Source organism: Chelonoidis abingdonii, chromosome 9, assembly GCF_003597395.2.
Source record: "Chelonoidis abingdonii isolate Lonesome George chromosome 9, CheloAbing_2.0, whole genome shotgun sequence".
In the NCBI taxonomy this organism is placed as follows: domain Eukaryota; kingdom Metazoa; phylum Chordata; order Testudines; family Testudinidae; genus Chelonoidis; species Chelonoidis abingdonii.
The window spans coordinates 13,062,402-13,087,231 of NC_133777.1; the positions used below are offsets into that span (position 1 = coordinate 13,062,402).

Genomic DNA, 24,830 nt, shown 5'->3' on the forward strand with positions numbered 1-24,830 from the left:
ATAGGCAGAAAAAGTGTTAACACTACATATTGTGCATAGGCTGAGTAAGAGTGACTTTAAACATTTCAGTCTTAATGATGTTGTTGTACTAGACTGCCTGCAGAGTTCTCGATATTCCATTTAAAAAAGGCATTTAAAAAATGTCCTACAGATACTCAGTAAGGCATATACAATAGTACTTTTTCCCCGCTCTCAATGTTAATGAAAGCCCAGCATATTTGAGACTTAAAGGCACTTTGGAAACCTGAATCTTAATGGTTGTAGCACCATGGAAAGGTAGAATACACTAAGGCATGCGGTATCAAAAAATGGTCTTTCTTTTTGAATTTCTATAGCAGAGCGAAGAGGGAGCTAGATTAGATTTGTGACATGTTTACTAGGCAGATTTTTAAAACACCACAAAATCTTAGAAAATGAGTGCTCTGAGGTTAAAAGTACCAGGTGTTCTTGCTAGTAGTATTCTAGGTAGGACCCTACCAAATTCACAGCTCTGAAAAATGTGACACGGACCATGAAATCTTGTTTCACCTGTGAAATCCGGTCTTTTGTGTACTTTTACCCTGTACTATACAGATTTCACCAGTACTCTGCCTTACAAAAGAAAAAACAAAATAAGACAAAAAACCTGCTATAGGACTCGGATATAATAGAATAGGACTAAACAAAGTATTTGAAATGCAGGGTTCCCATGGAACATGTTTGCTCAGCTCTTAGTATATGAAAACAAGGAGGCTCAACACAACCGAGTAAGAAGTGATACTGGTTTTTACAAGTATTATGCTGAGAGAGTGTTGTAGAGTTTTTATGGAACTATGCCAGATCAGCTTAATATTTTTTCAAACCTACCCTCAACAATATTGATTTTTTGGTAAGGTGATAAACAAAGAGAAAGTATGTCTAGCATACACACACTGAATGTTTTCTGTTTGCCTGCACAATGAAATAATTCTGTCTGAAGTCTGACAATATCTGAAGGTATAATAAGGATTTTCCATTTGTGTCATGGATTCTCTACAATGTGTACATTTTATCTATCTCCATCTTCCTTTTGTGTGATCTACTTACCATAGTAAGGGTTGAAAACAAATCTGATTTTGAAACTGATAAATTATTTTCCATAGTTTCCTTGTATAGCCATTGCCATGGTCTGATTTTTAATTCCTGTTCTCTCATTTGGCTTTAACAAGGTTGTTCTCAATTGTCTATTGCCAGCATTGTGTTACCTAAAGTAGACATTGCTTTTTTTTTTTCCTTTCTCACTTTCTATGTTGATTCAAAATAACCTCATTGCAACAGCAAATGAGATTATTTATTTTTACCATTTTTTTTAATTATAAAGAAAATCTCTTAGGCCTTTCTGCCTACTGCCTTTCACCTTGTGTTGTGCTTTACACTGGGCAGGCGGATGTGAAGGACTACCAAATCAAAATGGTTTAGTGTGTTATACCCACCTGGCATTCACTGTGCCAAACTCTCTGCTGGTGTAAACGGGTGCAGCTTCCATGACTTCAGTGGAATTTTGCTCAGTTACAGCAGCAGTGAAATTGACCCACCTTATACAGGTGTAAATACTTATATAAGGTGGAAGCCAGCAGAGAAATCAGGCCCTTTGGTCTCAGATCTGACTTCAGTTCTTTGCAATCCTCTTGTACGCTTTATGGAAACCCTCGACATGTTAAAACTTGCTGTGAGTCTTTGATATTTGCAACCCTTAAAAGAAATCCTTTAAATTTTGATATTCTGAGACAAGACATGGCATTTTTTGATGGAATAGATAGAGATTTCAGGTCTAAACATATTCCTCAGTTTCACCTTGTTGGACTAGTTAATAATCAAGCTTTATTTTATGTACAGCTCAGAATCTTTGCTTGTCATTTCATTTACTGTTTTAGATTATATTATCACAAAGTTATAAAAAATTAAATCTGCCTAACCCTCTGTGGAGTTTATCATTGGTGGCCGAGTCCTGCCAGTCTTCCCCTGAAGCGCCAATGGGAGCCTCAAGTATATACAGTCCCATCTGCATCAGTGGTTCCATGCCGAAAACTGCCCCCAAAGCCTTTTGATTGGAGCAGTGGTTTTGGCCCCAACTGCCATAGCAACGAGAACTCACCTTTTCAAGAGGTAGCCAGTAGAGACTATGGAAGAGCAACAGAATAGACTAAAGCTTTTTCCCCTGGGGACAGGGGAGTAAAAAGCTGAGGAGAAGCAGTATTGGCATTAGAGATGAGTGAGCTAAGAAGCTTCTAGGGAAATATTGTATAGGGAGCTGAGACAGCAGTGCTGGGCGAACCCTTCAGGTGCTGGTGCCTGGATGCAGAAGCACTAGGCATCCCTCTTCCTCCGCACATCTTAGGGGTTGTCCATAAATAACGTAACACGTTTTTTGGAGATTTTCAAGACCCACCAGCCCCTTTTAACTCTTTGTAACACTGAAACAAACATGCAAAATTTAGGACTCACCTACCCCCTGCTGTGTTACGTAATTTATGGAAAGCCTTGTAACTCCAACCACCAATATCAGCAATTGAAAAACCCAAACACAACACCCTACATCCTGATTCCATCACCTAAAAACACATTACAAAGGATACATTTAAAAACAAGTAATGCCCCGTGTTAGCAATTCTCCCACGCCACACACTGATACACAAAGACATTGAGTAAAAATCTGTCCCATGCACATTAACCATCTACTTCAGCATTCCGTACCATTCAAAAACTTGGTTGAAGTCAGCATTTGGTGGAGAGGTGGTGAGTGAAGTCGTGTGTGCAGTAGAAGCAGTATATAGGGAAAGACTGTAATATGGAGAAGATGAAATCATGGTTCAGGAGTAGGTTTCAAAGTGTGGGTGAAGATTTAGCTAGTGGTTTCCTAGCTTTTTATATCATTGTTACTGTGCTGCTTAAACAACCACAGACTATTTTTTTAATAAAAAATTTTGTTTGGAGAAATTTATGTGTGTATGTTAAAATATGTATAAATAATAGCAACTTGGAAACAAAAATTCAGATCCCCTCCACACATCTGTTAGAATTCTACTACACAGGCAGGGCTGTTTATAACACTTCAGTGTTTATGCCCTTTGTGGACAAAAGACTGTTGTGAACCACTCTACAAATAACATGTACACTTTGTAGCAAAAAGAAGAAGGTCAAAATCTGGGCCTTGACCATATTATCTCTTTAGTGAGCGCCACTAGTTTTCCTTAGTCCATCTATTTCTTAAAACCAGCTTTGTTTTCTACACATCACTCCTCAGTTTTCTAGCATGAAATTGTATATTGAACATGAAAATATATATTTATAGAAAATTAGTGTTGTATTTTCAAATGCCAGTTTAAACAGATCGTGACCAAACTTTTTAACTTAAAAAAAAAAATTGGCATGCTTTCTTAGGGTATCATTTTTTTTATTTTAGTCTATTTTGTATGTTGTGAATCAAAATCAATAAATGATATCTATCGTTTGAACATCAATTCCATAGTATCCTAAATTAAATCAAAGGTCAGTTTTGGTGCAAAGAAGTTATGAGTTTGGTAGGTTATTAGGCCAAGATTTTCAGAAGGGCTTTGTGAGGTATTGTGTGCCTCAATTTTGGGGGCCCCAACTTGAGATGTGTTAAAGGAGACTGATTTTCAGAGGGTGGTAGTTCAGCATTTTCTGAAAATCAGGTCCATTTAACATGTCTTAACTTGGGGATCCAAAAATTGACACTTAAAATCGTAGTCATTTTTGAAAATGTCAGCCTTGCCATATACCTTAGGAACTAAAGTTCCATGATGGACCAGAAACATGAATAACTATTTTCAGTGACATTCACATAATGGCTGATCACTTAAATTTGTCCATCAGTTATACCCACATATTGCTATCTGGAAATGCAAATCAATATCAACATTAGTTTTGTTGACTTTCTCGCTTGCTTGCTTGCTAACATTTACCCTGCAATTATGTGTGTTTATAAAGTTTCTATTAAAAAAATTGAAGATTTTCTCTAGTAAAGAGAGGATCATGTTAAAATCCGCAATGTATTCCTGTATATTTAAGCAGGGCAGTATTAGTTTAGCAATGCTAAACAGTTATTTCTGAAAATCTAATTCATTACTTCTTTGACAATCTTTGTAGCAGTAGTTTTTAACCTAGGAGTTTGAAAACATTTTTGATAAAAGGAAGAGATGTTCAGAAATCTGATAACAAACCATTCTGGAGAAGGGTGCAGTGCGGTACATAATTTATCAGCCACTATTTGTACAGTTGGTTGTTAAGATATAAATAAAACACAACCTTCAAACAAGAGATAAAAAGCTGACATTGTGCGTGGTTATTTCTCTGTATTTAGTCCAGAAATGGTTTTCAAATCTGTTCAAACAGTCACATTTTGGTTTTGATTATTTTTGTCCATGTTCTGATTTCTCTATTTAGTGGCATAATCTTTTGGGGCCTGATCCTCTGAAGCACAAAGTGCCTTCAGTGCTAGTGGGCTCTTAGATCTCTGCTTGGCACAGAGGAGGGGGTAACACAGGGAGCCAATTGAGGCTCCCTGATCCCATTCTGCCTAGCCCCAGCATAAGACAGAGCTACTGAGAGTACACCACCTGTGGGCACATTGGGGGGGCTCCAAGAGAGGCACAATCCCTGCCAGTTCTCCCCTACGTGTGGTACAGTTCGGCACTGCCTCCTTCACAGGCCTGCATGCTAATCACACCATCTAGCCCTAGCAGTGGAAACGTACTGACTGCTCAGCAAGAAAGATATGCCCCGCTTGAATAATGAGTGAACATTTCTTATAACTGCATCTGAGTGGACTGTGGAACTGTTGGACAGGAAATAAGCTAATAATGGGATTTTACAATGTGCATTTCCCATATAAGGAATTGAAATCCACCACCGGTTTGTTGCTGACTTCCTGGCTATTTTGATGAACCTTTTAAATTTCTTCATTGTTTTCACTTATTTGTGATTGAGAGGAATTTGCTCCATTTTATTGAGAGTTTACATCTCACTCTGTGGGAGAGGCAGTAAGTTGATGCACCCTCCGGGAGAAGCCAGTCACAATTCCTCCCCTTTGCTGGCGGTGGGAAGTGGTTTCCTTCAGCCCTTTACACTGATGAATTGGTGGTGGTGGGGAATAGCCCAGGCTCTACCCAGTCCTTGCTCCCCATCCTCCACCTCTGTGGGGAGGGGAAATAGTGGTTCTGTGGAGTCTGCTCTCTCTCCCACATGGGCAGGCAGCCTAAAGTGATTGTGGAGAGTGGGTTATGTTCCTTACTGCCCAGCCTGGCCTTGTAAGGGCAAGTGACAAGCTTGCTCTATATGTTTAACATCATGGTGCTGTGTGGAGTCCGGGAAAGATGAATTAGTGCAGTGCTCTTGTATTGCTTGAGTGTTTCCATAGCATTGGCCGAATTTTCTTCACACTAGTAACTCTGCTAAAGTCACTGAGTGTAACTAAAGTCAGAATTTGGCTTCATATATTTACCTCTGCACTGGAAGTGTAATCCCTTGCCAGCTCTTATGCTGTCTTAATTTAGTCCTTTATATTTCCGAATGCATCCTGCTTTGTGCAATGGGCTTTGCTGGTAAAAATGGAGCCTCATTTTCAAAAGGGGCTGTGCTTCTTTTTCGGGCTTCCAACAGCTTCCATTGTGACACACACTGGGCTGTTTTGAAAATCTAGCTACTTTACGGTGCCTAAAAGGGAACTGAGGTCTTTTGAAAATTCTCGCCTTAGAGAATAAAAAGCATGAGCTGACTGGTTTGTAGAATGCTTTAATTTAAGAATGGATCTGTACACATAAATTTTGGAAGTTCTTTCAAAATAGCATGAGTGAGTTGAGTCACTGTCTGACTTAGTTTTTAAGTATGGCTCCCACAGAACTAGCTTTTCTGGTGTTTTGCCAGCTAGGGACTCCATGTGCTGCTGCAATTAATGTTTTTCTTTTTTTTTTTTGCAAAATCTGTTAATGAAGGATTAACAAAGAAGAGTCACTTCAGTACTGGTGACTCAGTAAGGAACAAGTTTGTCTCAACAATGGATGTTTATTTTCTTTTATAGTGACATATTTGATGCCATGTTCCCTGTTATGCACATTGCCGGAGAAACGGTCATACAGCAGGGTAAATTTCCACTCTTTTTTCCGTACAAATTTGCTCAGATTGTATAATTTATGCCACTCTTTCTGATGTTCAGAAAATTATAGGGCCAGAGATTTTACCATCTTTGCTCACAGGCAGCAGTATCTTATTCCAGAAGTACCTAAGTATTTATTTATATTGTAAGCTCTTTGGAGCACGGGAATGTCTTGTTCTGTAATATCCAGCACCTAACATAATGGCGTCCTGGTCCATGACTGAGGCTCTCAGGTGCTTCTACAATCTAAATAAATAAAGATAATACTAATAAAAAAGTATCCACATGTCTTTAAATTGGGGGCACTCATGGAGTAAAGTACTACTCAACATGAATAAAGGGGGTGGACTCTGGCACAGAATAATAAAAGATGGAAAATATTTTCAGTGGTCGTTGAGAGTGCTCAGCACCTCACTATATCGTATCCATAGTTACCCGACTTGGCAACTTACTTGCAAGCTTAGAGCAAGTCAAGCAGGACTTTAGTATCCTGAGAGTATTAAAAGTTTCTAATGTGTTGGCCTTCATTTTAAATAAATCAAAATGGATAAACCAATACAACTGAGAAAAAAAATATAAATAATCACCCCTGATATTTCTGTTCATGAGCAAAGTGAGGCATGGATGTTAAGGATATGATTTTCTCTTTAAATAATCAGCTCTGCAAACCTGTGCAAATACGGGGATTGGAAATTATTTATATAACCATCCAGCAGACATTGTGAAAACAATTATCATTTATATTTTTGCTTCCAGGTGACGAAGGAGACAACTTCTATGTAATAGATCAAGGAGAAGTGGATGTAAGTTTTAATTAACCTCCGATTTGGAGTTGCTTCCTCTTCTTATTTAATTTAATCAGACTGTTGCAATACGATGCTCATTCTAAGTTTACATAGTAAAATTTCATGCTCATGATACTTGCTCATGCTCATGAAAGGGGTCTGGGTGTCATAGTGGATCACAAGCTAAATATGAGTCAACAGTGTAACACTGTTGCAAAAAAAGCAAACATCATTCTTGGATATATTAGCAGGAGTATTGTAAGACACGAGAAGTCATTCTTCCGCTCTACTCCATGCTGACTAGGCCTCAGCTGGAGTATTGTATCTAGTTCTGGGTGCCACATTTCAGGAAAGATGTGGGCAAACTGGAGAAAGTCCAAAGAAGAGCAACAAAAATAACTGAAGCTCTGGAAAACATGACCTATGAGGGAAGATTGAAAAAATTGAGTTTGTTTAATCTGGAGAAGAGAAGGTTGTTACAAGGAGGGGGGAGAAAAATTGTTCTTCTTAACCTCTGAGGATAGAACAAGAAGCAATGGACTTAAATTGCAGCAAGGACGGTTTAGGTTGGACATTAGGAAGAACTTTCTAGCTGTCAGGGTGGTTATGCACTGGAATAAATCGCCTCAAGAGGTGGTGGAATCTCCATCACTGGGGATTTTTAAGAGCAGGTTGGACAAACACTTGTCAGGGATGGTCTGGATAATACTTAATCCTGCCATGAGTGCAGGGGACTGGACTAAATGACCTCTTGAGATCCCTTCCACTTGTATGATTCTATGAGTCTACTTGCCTAAGGCCTGATCCAGCGATGTTCTGTGACTCTCCACTCCTGCTGAACTGAGGGAACTCAGCATTTCACAGCATTGGTCACCTTACTAGATTTTGTTGCATTAGGTCTTTTATGTATAATATTATCAGTGGTATATTTTACAGTCACATTTATTTGTCCATTCAAAGCAGGATAATATGGTATCATAATCAAGCAAATTACTTTATCTTTAGAATCCTAACCACACCTGTAAGTGTGCTGCCTTCAGTGGAGCAGGCCACCATGATGGAATGCACCTGAGGGGCCATATGAAACATACGGAAAATATTTTCTTTAATCACTTATCTGAGCTCATACACATTTCTTTTCAAATAAGAGAGAGCGCCCCAGGCTGCTAGTTTCATTTTAGAAACCTTAATTTGCTTTTTAAACTAGATCTGAATAACCAAGCAATGCACTGCATTGATAAAGCAAGGATTCCTAAAAAGTATAAATTGAGTTCTTAAATCACAGAATGCCCATCAGAATTTGCAATGGTTTTGTCAGGAAGTGTTTGAAAGGAAGCTACCCTCTGAATCTGGTTTCCAGTTCTAATCTGTACATGTCTGATCAACTTCACCCGAAGGAGTGGTATGAAATCAACCCCCTTTGCAGCTTTCATTTGGTACAGTCTTCTCACCTCATTGAATTCTCTGGAAGCCACCTCTTACATATCAACTGTTGTTAGATAGGACAGGCTGACTCATTAGCAGTGTTGCTATGCAGACTCCCAGATGAATTCTGTTTGGATTATTTAAAGAAGGCAGTGATTTATTTTGAATCCAGCCAGCAGGCATAGTTATTTTAGTGAAAATTTTTTTTTTTTTTTTCAGAGGTTTGTTTGTGTCAGGGGACCATCTAATTGGTATTGTTGGGAATCGAGAAACCTCACACTCTGCCTCTGGAAGTTACTCCTCAGGAAATCCTTGTGACTCATTGTTCCTATCAAGTGGGGTAGCATGCCTCAATAGCAAACATTGCCACATCGGCAGTGCCAGAAAATAACAAGTGCAGTATTTATAGAAGTGTAGTTAAAAATTACTTTAAAAAAATTCATTTAAGGCCTGATGCAAAACTCACTTGCCTCATGATGATATGCAGAAAATAGACAGCTACTGGAATCTTACTGTAGTCCTCCTTAAATGTGCCTTGCCCTCCTTTGGAAGTTTTATGGAATAGTTAGCTGCATTTTCTGTCACTGAAGATGGTGTCTTGGTCCCCGTCCTCCCACTACATCCCATGATCCCTCACCGTAGCAGCTCTTTTACACAATGTTAAGCAAATTCTTACTGAGAGAATGACACCTTTTCATACATAATCCTGACTATACGTGGTCCCAGGAGGGATCTAAATGCAAAGATTATTTTGACTGATTATTGAGTACATGAAGGGCTGATTTAAAGTAACCTCCATCTGCAGGTACCAAATGGTTTTATGGGCAGTTGCATAAAACCACCTGGGGAGGTGTACAATTTTCAGAAGCAATTTAGTGGCTTAGGAGCTGTGAGTGGGTGTTTTCCTCACACCACCACTGAAGAACGATACGGTGGCTCAGAAGGGTCTAATTAACCCATAGGCTGCATCTGGAGAGAGACTTAAGCTTGAGGACAAGGGAAGTGTGAAGACCCATAGTAGGAAAAGAACAGGAAAAAAGGGACTATGGAGCCACCGTGTACGGGGGCCTTCTTTGCAGAGGGCAGATATACCCTCCTGAGCTGGTCCCCAAATTGCCACTCCCACTGAAGGGCGCTGACAGTCAACAGAGAGGAATCCAAACCATAGGTACTGGAACTAGGAGTGCTGGGGGTACTGCTGCACCCCGTGGCTTGAAGTGGTTTCCATCATATACAGGGTTTATGGTTTGGTTCAATGGCTCTCAGCACCCCCACTATGCAAATTGTTCCAGCATCCCAGTCCGAGCCCTACTTACACAGGCCCTGGAGAGCCAGTGAAGACAATGGGAGGTGCAGATATACGTACAGGGTTATTTGGCTAAGTTAGGTGAACAGCAGCAATATTTACTTAAGATTATCCAGGAAGCGAGCAGGGGCCAAAGGGGCAGAGAATGGAAAAGAAGTTCTGGGCCAGGAGATCAGAGGTCCTGCCAACGCAGTGCTATGTCTGTGGTCAGAAGGGTTACATTAAAAGTGGATGCCTCCCGGGATGGATGCGAGAAGCCCTACCCTGAAGGCAGAAAGACAGGAAAGCCATGAGGCGTCCCACCTGTTGAGAGAGAAGAAAAGGGTTGGTGCCTGTTTTTCCTTTGGGGAATTAGGGTGTTGCCCCAGGGCCGGCGCTTCCATTTAGGCGACCTAGGCGGTCGCCTAGGACACCAAAATTTGAGAGGGTGGCAATTTGGCGGCAGGGGGTCCTTCCGCGCTCTGGGTCATCATCGGCAATTCTGCGGTGGGTCTTTCACTCACTCTGGGACCTGCTGCCGAAGTGCCCCAAAGACCAAGAGCGCGGAAGAACCCCTGCCGCCGCAGAATTGCCGCCAACGACCGGGAGCATGGATGACCCCCGCCTAGGGCGCCAAAAACCCTGGCGCCGCTCCTGCGTTGCCCTCACAAAGAGCAGAACCATGGCCGAGGGAAGGGCAGGGTCCTGACTAATGGCTGGAAGAAAGGGTTAGTAGGCTTCAGCCTGTGCAACCGTCATAGAGAAAGCTGAAGGGGCAGTGATGACAGAGGGTGAGAAAGAACTGGAGGAGAGAAAGGCACCTCCAAAGACCCACCTGAAGGAGGTGAGGTAGACAGTGAGACCAGTCGGTATACAGTGGGAGTTCAGATGCTGAGGGAGAGGGTTTTGAAGGTGTCTGCAGAGCAAGAGAAGGGGCTACAAGAGAAATTGATAGCCACGGAGCAGACTTTACAAGTAGCTGTACAGTTCCAGAGGGAGAAGTACCAGCAGAAGGGCAAACTGCTTCTCTGAGCAGGGGAACTAGAGCAGGAGTGGAGTGACCTGTGAGACCAGCTTCAGCAGATGCTCCGGGTAGGAGGTATCCATACCCTGGAGGACTGCAATCTTGAGGGGGAGAGTAGGTGATGGAGTGCTCAACCCACACCACCTTTGAAGTACTGGACGGGCTAATTAACCTGATAGGCTGCACTTGCGGGGCCGGGGGAGTTAGGCTGGAGGACAAGTACTAATTGAAGATGGAACCCACCTTGGCAGGAGTAGGCAGGGCTTTTATAAAGCCAGGAAGGGAGAGCAGAAGAGGGTGGCAGTGTGAAAATCTGCAGTCACTCTCCGGGCACAGTGAGGAGAGCAGGAAACTGGGGGGAGCGGAAGCCCTGGGATCTCACTCTGAGGGGAAGGTTTACCCAGAGAAGTGGTGGAGGAGGAGGCCTGCAGAGGGCGGTGTAGGAAGAAGACCAGAGAAACAGCAGCAAGGCTTGAGACGGTGCTAACCTTGACTTCTCATTGTAGGGTCTTTGGACTGGAACTTGGAATAGTGGTTGGGTCTGGGGTCCCCTACCAGCCGTGGGGAAAGTAGTACAGTCTTCAATGGAAAGCCTGCCTGGAATGGCACCTGCACAGCTAGTCTGGTGAGACTTTGATATCCTGGAAGGGGAAAACTGTACAGTGATGTGGCTGGAGGGCCACAGCGTCAACTGAGAGTAAGGAATTCAGAGCTAATCCCCAGACCCAGCCACAAGGAAGTTCCTCAGCAGTGAATGAACCTCATTACAGGGGCATAAATACCACTGAAACTCAATGAGACTTTAGCTCCTGAGTGCCCAAGTCTCTTTTGAAAATTGGACTTAGGCTCCTATGTCTCTTACACACTTTTGACAATTTTACCCCAGACCTATAGCCCAACAAGGTACATGTCTAACTTTAACCATGTGAGTGGTGTTGGGCTAACAGCTTTCAGCGTTCCCATGGTCTGCACAGCACAAGCAAGAGCGTGACCCCAAGATGGTGGATCCATGGAGCAATATATTCTAAGATTGTCAATGACTGATATGGAACCTGATTTTCTGTACAAATGCAAAGATACACAGTAATGGTACTTGCAGTTGCTATCATTAAAAATATCAGATGCTACCTGCAAAAATATCATGCAGTGTTTTGAGGAAGAAACTCTTTAGATCACAGGCAGTGTATAGTTAGAGTTATAGGAATATAAACTCCAATTAGTAAGTACAAGAGTTATGATGAATCCCCTTATGGATAATTTTGCAAATCTGTGAAGAACAAAATAAAAGGACAGTCTAACACTATGTCTAACCATCTCTATATATGCGGGATAGGGTGACCAGAGAGCAAATGTGAAAAATCGGGACAGAAGGTGGGGGTAATAGGAGCCTATATAAGAAAAAGACCCAAAAATCGGGACTATCCCTATAAAATCGGGACATCTGGTCACCCTAATGCAGGAGGATAAATGACAAACATTAAATACAAATAACTTAATGTTATATATCCATAACTTTTCTGTCTATGGTCACTGTAAGTGACAGAATAAAATTAAATGCAACACCACATAGTTTACAGGTACATTCCCAGCTTGACAGGAGCAGTAGACCAAAGGGATTGTCAGAGGAGAAACTTACTTTTCTAGTATGTAAGTTTTTGTATTATCTTCCCTTTGGCAGCGATGACGACTTACAGGTATACTACTGGCAGTGTTAATGTACTAAAAATGGACATCTAAATAAGTGCTCATAGCCCTGCTATCTGGACTGAAGAGAAATCACCGTGTTGGTCAAATAATAGAACATCACAAGAGTATAGTGGATAGTTCTTTGAAATCATCCACTCAATGTGCAGCAGCAGTCAAAAAAGCGATCAAAATGTTGGGAATGATCAAGAAAAGGATAGATAATAAGACAGAAAATATCATATTGCCTCTATATGAATCCATGGTATGCCCACACCTTGAATATTGTGTGCAGATGTGGTTGCCCCATCTCAGAAAAGATATACTGGAATTGGAAAAGGTTCAGAAGAGGGCAACAAAAATGATTAAGGGCATAGAACAGCTTCCGTATGAGGAGAGATTAATAAGACTGGGACTTTTCAGCTTGGAAAAGAGGCGACTAAGGGGGGATATGATAGAGGTCTATAAAATCATGAGTGGTATAGAGAAAGTAAATAAGGAAGTGTTATTTACTCCTTCTCATAATACAAGAACAAGGGGCCACCAAATGAAATTAATAGGTAGCAGGTTTAAAACAAACACAAGAAAGTATTTTTCATGCAATGCACTGTCAACCTCTGGAACTCCTTGCCAGAGGGTGTTGTGAAGGCAAGTACTATAACAGAGTTCAATAGGGAGCTACATAGATTCATGGAAGATAGGTCCATCAATGGCTATTAGCCAGGATGGGCAGGAATGGTGTCCCTAGCCTCTGTTTGCCAGAAGTTGGGATTGGGAGACTGGGCATGGAACACATGATGATAACCTGTCTGTTCATTCCCTTTGGGGCACTTGCCATTAGCCACTGTCAGAGGACAGGATACTGGGCTTGATGGGCCTTTGGTCTGACCCAGTATGGCCGTTCTTATGTTCTTAAGAGCCTATACAGCACCGGTGTCTTACTGTGGATCATTATTTCAAGATAATTTACTGTGAGCTAGATTGTGGCCTGGCTTGTATGTCCACACAAAATAGTAAAGGAGGTAGAAGGCACCACTGAGCTACCTATTGTGCCACTCACAATGCAGGAGGGGAAACACAAAAAAGACTGGAGCCTTGGCTTGGCCTCCAGTGCACGAGGCGGCATATCTGTACCAGGTACGAACCTGGCATGGTGTACTTCCTCAACCAGAGCAGTAGGGAGACTGGGAGAGAGATTGTGACTCAATAGGTCATACTCAGAATCTCCCTATTCCGCTGCTGCAGGGGTAGCACTTATTGCAACTGTCTCAGGGAAGATTGTTAACTCATGGTCTAACCCTGTCTGAGGAATAACTTTCTGCTAACTACATTATGGCTTGAGGATTTAAGTTTCAGAGGTCAGGTGTCTACTGGAGGCTCTACTACTTGGAAAAAATGTGGATGTATGCCAAAAATGTATCTAGTGAGGCTTATATTATGGTTTCCAGTAAAGATGTGGAAAGTACCTGCTAAAGTATGTGTTTCTTGCAGAAATCTCTAATCCATGTTTCTAAATATAAAACTGTCCTCCTGTTTATTATTTTAATCTTATAACCTCACATTTTGCTTAAAAACCACCCTCAACAATCCTTTTAAAATATATTTTTTAAAACAACAACTTCCTATTGTATTTAGTAGGGTTGTAACTCTTTTTGCAATCATTTTTGGGTGTTTTCTTCTTGTAAAACAACAGCCAAATGCACTATGGTGGAAAACCAAGTAAAAACTTGCCAGTTGTCCAGACAACTCAATAGTATTTGTACTTTAACTTGAATATTTATCTTATTCAGGGTATTTCCTACAGCATTATATAATAGACAAGTACAAAGAAATCTTGTGGACACTAAGCTAATCTTGTCTATTCATCTTGGGTAAAACTGGCAAGTTTACAAAGGCCACAGCCACCCTTGTATGGAGAAATATGAAGATAAAACAAAGTGAAACAAACAAAAGTTACACAGCAGCTGGTCTATGAATATTGCTGGATTTTTAAGAGCTAGTTAGATTTAATACTAACCTGTTGGTCAATGAAATCTAATGGTATTGCCTTTGCTGAAGAGCCTCCCCTCCCTTTTTTTCTATATATTTAATTAAATGCATCCATGACAAGAAGAATTTCTCAATCGTTAACATTGCCCATGTTTCACATCTTTGTATTCTCTAATGGATGATTTGAAAACATCTAATAAGTACATTCTCTGGGTTACAATTTTCAAGATGCCACTTTGAGTTTCTGAGGATTTTAAAGATAGTCCCAAATTTTGATAGCATCATGTGAGAAAGTCACCCACATGTATAAAAACTTCATGTTTAAGACTCATTTAGATTTCCAAGAAGAAATGAGCCTCATTTCTATTTTGGGAACAGAAATATTTGGACCAACTTTCTCCAGACAAGACACAGGGCTGAAATTATTGCATAACATAATGGGATGATGAAAGTTGCAATACCGGGATAATTTCAATACACAAATGTATTAAATGAGTGAGATTGCCTCCATAGGGGTGTAGAGGGGCAGCAAGAAATGCAAATGGTTAATAAGAAATCAACAATGTAAAACCGAGGACTGAAAAGCAGAAGTACATTCGTTAGGTCTGAATATACTTCCATATCCCACTTCCCAAGCAAATGGGGGCGTTACTATTATTGGTAGGATTAAATCGTATTTTTATAAGTAACCTGAAGATGAACGAAACTAAGATGTGCTCCTAGGCCACTGAGCCTTGTGTGAGGCGCTTCGATTTTCTCTCACGGTTAGTGCCTAATGTATATCACAGCCTGTGAGGAAAGGAATTGAAGAGTACAATATCACACAAGATTCTTCCCGCTAACCTTCTATATAAAAAATACAAAGTGAGCCCACTTGGGTAATTTGTCTTGCTAACAAAAATTGCAGTGCTCATACCAACAGAGATGAAAAACAATAGAAATCTAGAATGCCTTTGATCTCCAGAAAGTAGCAGGCTCTGGCAGCATGATTGCCCTTCATATTTGGGCATCTGCGGCTATGCATTCCTTTACAGCTACATGAAAGTAAAAAGTTCCCGCTACTGTGCAGCTGGGTCAGCTGTCCAAGTAACAACTCGGACTGTTTTGATTGTGTACTCTCTGCATCGGTGAGGGTTCATAAATATATAACATGTATAAGCCAGATCCTATGACCAGTATTTTTTTGGAGGGAGAGAAAGGGGATCTGCCAAGCTGCTGCCATGCAACACAGTTTTCTTTCCCAAAATAGCCTCATCTTCACCTTTCCTTTCCTCTTTTTTTTTTTAATTCCACCTTGAAAGGAATCTTAGTGGGGTTGAACTTTCAGCTAAAGGACAGAATGACAGTATAATATATCATCAATTCACTTTATCATCATCATGAAGACAAAAGTTGATTGTTGACTTAGGGAGCATTCTGCAGAGTGTAGTACAATGGCTTTCCTCTTAAAGGACAATAGTTCTTCTTGTGTTGTTTTGTCTTGAGGAGATTGAAATTGGAAAATGGTGTTTTTATTGGGGAAGAGAGTGCTGGGCCCAGTGATCATGTCATCGGATCAAGATTTGGTTTCAGTTCAAAATGCTTTAAACCTGACACACTTAGTGGGGTTTGACCATTTTAATAAACTGTTTACAAACCATATGTCAAACATGTTTCGTGGAGTCTAGTCAAGTGGGATAGTAAAATTAAAGATGGCTTGGAATGGATTAACTTCAGCCTTTTTTATTGCAGTGCAACTATTATAAATGTCAGTACTTCACTCACTCTACTTTGAGTTTCACCAGATTAATTTTCCCTCTTTGCTTTGCCACTTATTGACTTAACAAGAATTTCCATGTTACAGTTTTAAAATGCGGGTGCTGGAGTGAGCACACTTCCCATTTATAGTTCAGATGCTGTCATTTCCGTCCTAAAGAAACACCCATCATGTTAGCAAGTCATCTTACCACACTTTTACGCAATAAAAGAAATTCAGCTCAACAGCAAGACACCATATACAAAATAACTTTCTGTCCTGAGTGTAAATTCAGGATGAGAGATCAGCTGGCATTCAGGGCCTAACCCAAAACACATTCAGTGGATTTTACCTGTGATCAGACCCTCACTGAGGACACAAGAGTTGCCTTATTGGAGCAGACTGATGGGTCCGTGTAGTGCAGTGTCTACCTCTGCTGGTTGTCTATTCCTGATGCTTCACAATAAGAAGACACCTACCCACCATCTCTAAGAAAAATGCATCTGGCCAATTTTGCAATGTTTAAATATGGAAGGTGTTTTGTTTTTTAAGATTTACTTTTGCTAGGTTACCAAACTTTACAGGCACCTCATTTTATTCATCTACCTTCCCTGCTTTTGACATGCAGGGGTTCCAGGATTCACACTTCAACCAGACTTTGGACTTTTAAACACTCTTTTGTGTGTAAGTTTCCCATCATGAGAAAAATTAACCATTGACCCAACATTCCATTTGGTTTTCCTTCCAAAGCCTATGTCACAGATCAAAAGAAACCCTGCTATTATTTAATGTGTCATTCCCCCATAGTAATGAAGAAATTCAGCTACAAATGGCCTTCACGGCTTGCATTCATGGCTTGGTTACTGCCTGCCTATTTTGGTTTGTTTTTTACCTTTTGCTTCTATCCCTTGATCTCCAGGATGCTCCTGAAATAAAGAGACCCACAACACTGGCTCCTCAGCTATAGTTCGGCATTAGGCTAATAGAAATTCCATGCAGTCCTTACATTCATACAAGGTCTCTGATCAGTTAAGCTGCCCCATGCCCTGAAGGCTTGTTCCAGGTCCTGTTGAAGTCAGTGGAAAGGCCTCAACGGGAGCTGGATCAGGGCTTGAATGAGTATTGGGCAAAACAAACTGAGATTGATTTGGGCTGTAGCACAAGAGACATCTTTTCAGCATAAGAGGAAGATAGATAGATAGATATACACACACACAAAATATTCTAAAATTTGTTCTTATTTTTGGGAAAAGACCAAATATAAATATATTTTGCCCCATATTAGAAACCTTATTTTTTTCATTCCTAATTTATATTAAAAAAATTGCATGATCCATTATTTGTAATAGGTTATGTGAAATTATTTTGGTTTTCTTTTTGGTTTTTTCCTGTTTTGAGTACAGAATAATTGTATGCAGGGGCAGCTCCAGACACGAGCGCACCAAGCGTGTGCCTGGGGTGGCAAGCCACGGGGGGCAGTCTACTTGTCACCATGAAGGTGGCAGTCAGGCTGCCTTCGGTGGCACGCCTGCGGGAGGTCTGCTGGTCCCGCAGCTTCGGCAGCAATTCAGTGGCGGGGACACCAAAGGCGCAGGAGCAGCGGACGTCCCACAGGCACCCTGCTGAAAGCTGCCTGACTGCCATGCTTGGGGCAGCAAAATACATAGAGACGCCCCGATTGTATGTTTCTTTTATTACAGTTTTCTTTATAGAGCTGTTACAGCACTAATGTTCAGTCTCTTTGATTTCTATTGTTACTGCTCCATAATACATTAGGATGTATTCTGCATTTGATATGTGCATGCAGTGTCTGCTGTTCTTTAAACTTCTTAACACATTAACAGCCTAAAAAGGATGCCCCTTATGTTAGTGTATAGTGACAAAACTACATGCATGCTCCAAAATGTACAATCAATTGCATTCTCTCAATGCAATGTAATGCCTCAGAAGCTGTACTGTCAATGGATAACAGGAGGAATTCACCCTAGTGTATGGACCCTGCCCACACCCTGTCTACTAAAGTGAAGGACTTACATGATGCAAAGGAACTTGGGTAGGCCCTCTGTACTGGATTGTATTTCACCCAGTAAAAATGTTGTGCGATAACTACATCAATCAATAATAGTTTCTGATCTAAAATATCTTTGGATCCGATCCATTTCATCAGCAGGATCATAATGGTAGTTTAATAAATTAATTATGGGTCCTGGAGACCAACAGAACTGGTATATGAGTGGAAAGAAAAGGATAGTTATATTTACATGCTATCAAATCCAAAGTAGTCAGTAACCCACTAAGTCAATGGGAGACTTTGAAAACTATCCTTGGATAATTGATGAAGGGAATAAGCTTATAAAAGAAAAATCTCCCCTTTCAGATGAAGTTTTCCTTGTTTTGTTCTGTTTTTCAGTTCACAACAATGGTGCTTTCCGACAAATCTCGTTACAGTTTTTAACAAATCTCCTTCCTTTCAAGTTTGACAGTGTTAATAAAAAGCCAAAGTGGTGACAGTTCTGCTTGTCGATTCTCTGAGTGCTGAACACAGGGAAGGAAAAATTGATGCCAGTTAACCGCAGGAGCTGAAAACTCAGAGAGTAAATACAATTATTGTGCTGAAGCAAGAAGACTTGAAATTCTGTCCACTAAGCAGGTTGTCACCCTCTTTTGTAACTGAGCGAGGAAACTGTTAGGCTACTGTTTTCTTTCTGTGCCTCCCAGCACTATCCAACTTAGATAGATAGGAGATTATTAATGGGTTTTTAGGTAACTAGAAGTAGAAGGAAAAAGCCCAGATAAGTCTCCTGATTATTTTTTCCCTCTTCCTTTTGTAGGTTTATGTAAATGGAGAATGGGTTACCAGCATTGGAGAAGGAGGCAGCTTTGGGGAGCTTGCATTGATCTATGGAACACCAAGAGCTGCCACTGTCAAGGCCAAGACAGACCTCAAACTTTGGGGCATCGACAGGGACAGCTACAGACGCATTTTAATGGTGAGTTTTAAATGTTATGACTTATTCACATTACTGGTATTGTGCCATAAATGTGTACAATATTTATATTTTACATTCAAATTATATCAGTGCTAAACCCTCTGTAGTTTAAGGCTCTAAAACAAACAAATGCACATTAAAATAAAACTGTGGGTCTGTGTGCCAGGAATGAGCATGGGGCTGTGTGCCAGGAACCCCTGAGTACTTCTCCTATCATACACAATAATACATCAGTAATTATTTAAAACTGTGAAACCCTCGAGGTCCACATTACTCCTCTAAGCTACTATACATCATCTTATTGTTGTCAGCCCTCTCCCATCCTCCCTCAACAACACCCCATGCTTGTTGCTTTGTATTGTCGTCATTCTAACTTACACTATAAGCTCTTCTTGGCAGGAGCTCCGAATGAGCTCTTGGCTCCATTACAGTCAGTGGGAAAACTTCCATTGACTTCAGTGAGTCCAGGATATGAACCCCCTACGTCCCCTGCATCCTTGTTTGTCAACAAAGTGCCATGTATGTCCGTGGCACAATAAATAACACTGCACGACCCTAAAACTGCAGTAGCAGCTTCAGAAAGCTGCTAACACTCTGTGACTTCAGGAAAAGATTCCTTCCTCTCCCTCCCTCCCCCAAGTCTTTTCAAAGAAGCCTGTCATAGAAGCTGGCCACCTGCAGCATGCGTTAGGGTGTTGATTTGTCATTAGACCTTGAGTTGTGGATTTATAATGGAAACTTTGACACACGCTTAGCTAAAGCAATGTCGTAGTTTCACCACAATTATTTGTTTTTCTGATGTGAATGTATATACTCTTTTCTCCTCGACAAAATATTCCCTTCTTGTAGATAGTTTACACTTGAATAATGTTATTTAAAGCATCTTTCTTGGTAGGAACTTTTCTTCATTGGTTACATTATTTCATTCTGGCCTGGAGCAAATGTTACTATGATTTCTTGGTAAGAAAAGAATGTGTATTAAAAATATATACAGTACAAATGGAATTACTGGTTGGGTAGCTTAAGGGTTTAGCAAAGGGATACAATGGCCTTCAGTGTCAGGGTCATTAGTTCACATCCAACTGAGTTCAGCCGAGACATAATATTTATGCCATATGATGTCTGATGGGTGCCTCAATGAAGTGAGTTTGTGGCATATATCTAGTTCTTCATGGACTGGTGTCCACATCACAAAAATCACCATTATAACTGGCACTCTCAGCAGAGGAGCTAAAGATTCATTGGAGAAGTAGATGAAATTATTCTTCCATCCATAGAGATAGGAGGCGGCCCCTCCAGAACAGGATTGAGATTCATTGACAAGCAGCTAGTAATGCCACTGAAGATGCTGTATCAATTCTGTGGATGAACAGGATGAGTACTATTTGAAAGCTGCTTAGTGCAGAAGCAGCATTTGTTGACCTTCAAGAAGGCATTTATTTGAAACTTTTTTTTTAAACTCATAGGGAAGGAGAACATAACTTGTTCACTAGTACTTGACTAAGGCAATCAAGACAGGTATCTAGAATACTGCTTGAGATGATTCTGCTTGGTGCAAATATGATGCAAAAGTACAAAAGAGAAATTGTACAAGAGAGAAATAAACAGCATAACTGATGTGTTCTCTGGCTTTTTAAGAAAGGCCTTTTGGTTCTTTCTTTAATCTATCTAATGCAGTGACACAAGAATAAAGAGGAAAATTTCACAATCATCTTTGCTTTTGAGGCCCCTTTGGTCTAAAACTTGATGAAAATGGCAATAACTAATCACACGGAAGCTTGTGAACCATTCAGGTTTGATCACTCAGTTAGGGGTCAGATGCTCATCTCCATTTGATAACTATCTTCAAAAGCTGGGTGGGTATTTCTGGTGCCAGAAGGAATTTTACTAAAAAGGCATATAACCTGCAGCAGAGGAGCCTGCCCCTTTAATGCTGGTGCAAGTATGCTAAACATAGATACAGCTTGACTGTCTAATATACAGATAACTGCCTTTAAAATGCATTTAGAATCCCTTGCTGCTTTCAGTCACTAGGTTCATAGCAAGATGATTTTGTGTATGAGCACTTTGTTGCTTTTACATTTCAGGGTTGTTGTTTTTTTTTTTTAAAAAGTGGCATAGTTGGTGCCATTAAAAATGGAACGTCTACTGCCCTCCGTCAGAGAGTTGCTTAGTATTTTAGATGTCCCACATATTGTCTGGTCTCTTACCGGTTACTTCTGCTCATTGGCATTTTTTTTTATCCACTTAAGCATTTCAGTGATGCTTTTAGATTTACTGTATCCATAATTGTAACTTTTTTTTTCTTGGAGTGGACTAAAGTCTGATGCACACTGTTGATCTAGCTTTTGATTTCATTTGCCATGCATTTGTTGCTTCAGCCTGTATTGAAAGAACCACGTTAAAACAGATGTATTTCTGCATATTTCATCTTCTCTTCCTAGGCAGCTGAGTGCTTGAGGGTCATATTTACACTCACTCAACCAGCTGTGATGATAGCAAGCCTCGGGTCAGTTCCTTCAGTTGAGATGTGTAAAAAACTGCTTGGCATTCATTGCAATCTTTCACAAAGCATTATAACTTTGAAATTCTATGGGGGTTAAAAAAGTTCTTCTAAACCAGTCAACTCTCTTCCTCACCTCCACAAATGTTCTTTCTGAGCACACCACCCAGTTCTCTAACCTTATTTCCTCTGTCTAGGAAAGTTATCTGTGTTGTATGTTGCTTGCCTTACCTATGTAACACGTTTGTGAGTATCTTTGTTTTCATGTTTATATCTTCTTGAATGTGGGTAGTAAGGAATCTATGGCTTGGAATTGTCATGCAGCTTAAGTTGCTAAAATGTTGCTGCTGTCTTCCTTGCCATTTGGATTGAAAACCTTTGGGGATAGGGAGGTCCCCAAGACTGCATACAGTGAATGCCACATAGACAAGGATAAAAGGAGACAAAATGTCCATTTTCTAATAGTGCCCCTATACTAAAACATCAAGTCCATCTCCCAGCCAAGTCAGCCCTCAGGCTGAGGCTATAACACATATTAATCTGTTAAAATGGTGTTATAATTTCTCCTTTCAGAGAGTAATTTAACCTCCCTCCAACACACTTGACCTGGCTGTTATAGGGAAGAAGTTACAGGCTGGACACACAAACTTCGGTATAGTCAGCCACAACATCACTGAAGTTGTCCACATGAGTCATCTGGCCAATTGTGACCTTCTCACCTCTGATATGAATGGCTACAAACCCCAACAACCCCTTTGTCCTGCAGTTGCTGGGGTCTGTCTGTGGCATGACAAGCCAGCCCTGCTTATACACAGTGAGTTACGTAGGATTGGAAGGGACTTCCTTGATCATCAGGGATTGCAGGCAACCCCATCATATAATCCCATAGATAAATTTATCAAGCTCCATTTTAAAACTGGTTAGGTAGTTTGCTCCCAACACTCCTAGTGGGAGGCTGTTCCAAGACCTCACCCCGCTGATGGTTAGAAGCCTTCTTCTAATTTCTAGCCTCAGTTTATTCACAGCTAATTACTTACATCCACGGGCTATACTGCTGGGACACAACTAATGACCAGTCAAGGTTAGTCCATCCCTACTGTAATGTCTGACTTCATTTATGTTGTTCTGACCTTGTTTTACCAACAATGCTTCATAGTGCTTTGGATCGGAGAACACTGTTTCTTTTACCATTCAGAAAAATTAAGTCACATCAATGCACATTTTTGTACAATGTACATTGCATGGTGGCCAAAACATAAACCAAATCCAAAGCCTGCATTCCATTTAACATCTGTGCAATATAGCAGTAGGATCTTATGGCATACTTTGTTTTCATGGTTAGTATGCATTGTTTCAGTGACTCTTTGTTGTGCTCCCTTAAGAATGTACATTTTAAGCATAATTCAGTATCAGTTTTATATAGGGATTAAAACTGAGATGGAATGGTCGCCATTCCAGCACCTCCTGCCAGCTGCATACCTGCCAGCATAACCCTTTTATCTGAAACTTGAGCCTTGTAGCCGTTTGTTTGGCTAGGTAGCCGTTTGTTTGGCTTGTTTGGCTTGTCATTCAAGGCGGGGCTTTTTAGGAAATACCCAATCAACTCCAGCCGGCCCAGCTGTACTTCTGAAAATAAATAAATAAAAGGAGCTGGAGAAGGAAAGCAAAGAGGCGAGCAGAGGGGAAGAAAGGGATAGATTGGAATGGGAAGAGAGAAAGTAGAGGAGGAAGGGGCAATTTGAGTACCTGTTTGGGGGCATTAGATGCCCTGGCTACCCTAATGTATACAGAACAATGACCAGGCTGGCCCCCATGGGACCTGTTTACAATCTCGGAGTCTATGGCATTTGTTTTTCCCAAGCTGTGTGCTGTTTAAACTAAGTTGGGAGCCTGCTAAGTCTTGAGATCCTCTAAACCAATGGGATCTGAATCCCTTTCTGGGATGTAGTTGGTGAACTAATCTGGTCTTGCTTCTACTGACTGACACCAAGAGGAACACTGTGGCTTAGAATTTAAAGGGAGACACTGCCCCCTCCATATTAAAGATTCCTTCTTGTAAATGGGAACAGTCATCTTTTAAGTATGAACTTGTGAATGAGGATTCTGCTTCAGAGAAGGAGGGAGAGGAAACTAAGAGGGTGGGTGGAAAGAAACAGAAGGAGATGGAGAGGAGAAAGATCAGATCAGTTTGTCAAGCTCCCTATTAGTGTAGAATTGTTCCCTAAAGTACTCTTACTAATGTTTTTATCTATTCCAGTTTGAAGTGTCCCAAACAATGAGACTTCCCCACTTCCTTTGGGAAACTTTTCCATGGGCTAATAGATCTCACAGTCAGGAAGATTTTCCTGATATTCGTCTTAAATTACTCCTTTCTTAACTTCCTCCCATCACTCCTAGTTATGCCTCCTTGTATCCTACATTGTAGTTTCTGTGCCTCCTTGGAGTTTACATCCTTTAGATATTTGTAGATCATTTTCATTTCCTCTCCTTAAAATCCTCTTATTTGTTGGTCAGCTAAACGACACATATTTATACTGTTAATATTTTCTCAGAAGCCATTCCTAAATGTTTCAGTTAATTCTTCCCTGAATTCTTTACAATTTGTCTATGTCTTTCTGGCAAGGAGGGAACAGACAGATCGCAACGTGCTAAGTATAGTTACACCAAAACCATATATGTTATTACTATTATCTCTCTGCTCTGTGGTAGGATGTCTTTGCATATACAGATCAAAATTGTATTGGACTTGTTTTTGCTGCAGTATCACATTGCGAACTCACGTCTGACTGTCCATAAATCTCTTTCAGCATTACTACTTTCCAGGTTTATCTGTCCTGTTGAATATTTGTGCCTTGGATTGCTTTCCCTAGATCTCTTAGCTGTATTTTCCAAACTGAATCTCATTTTTTTTCTACCCGTTTCAAGTCTCTCTAGGCCCCTTGGTGGTATTTCCCCATTCTGCCAGCTTTTCACAATGTTTCCCAACCTGCAGATTTCATTAGTGTGTTATTGGCTAGATAGGTCTCCTAGATCACTAATGAGGAGCTTATATAAAGACAGGCCTAACACAGATCCCTGCAGCATTCCACTTGGCACCTCTCTGATTCTCAGATAGACAGGAAAGTAATGGAAAAGTTACGATAGTGTAAAGGATTATGATAGTGTTCGTATTCTGTCTGATTTACATCGACTCTCTGAGTAATGTTCTATGGGACAATCCAGTGCTTTCTTAAAATCTAGATATATTACCCACAAAACTTCTCTTCATCCACTGGTTT

At 40.7% G+C, this 24,830-nt stretch overlaps 1 protein-coding gene across 1 annotated transcript in view; it reads left to right on the top strand.

The window, feature by feature from the left end:
• Positions 1-24,830, top strand: part of PRKAR1B (protein kinase cAMP-dependent type I regulatory subunit beta) — a 115,820-nt gene that overhangs the window by 51,788 nt on the left and 39,202 nt on the right. The window contains exons 5-7 of the mRNA XM_032771018.2: positions 6,059-6,120; positions 6,890-6,936; positions 18,891-19,049. Of these exons, the coding sequence (XP_032626909.1) occupies positions 6,059-6,120; positions 6,890-6,936; positions 18,891-19,049 (268 nt within the window). The remainder of the gene's footprint in view (positions 1-6,058; positions 6,121-6,889; positions 6,937-18,890; positions 19,050-24,830) is intronic.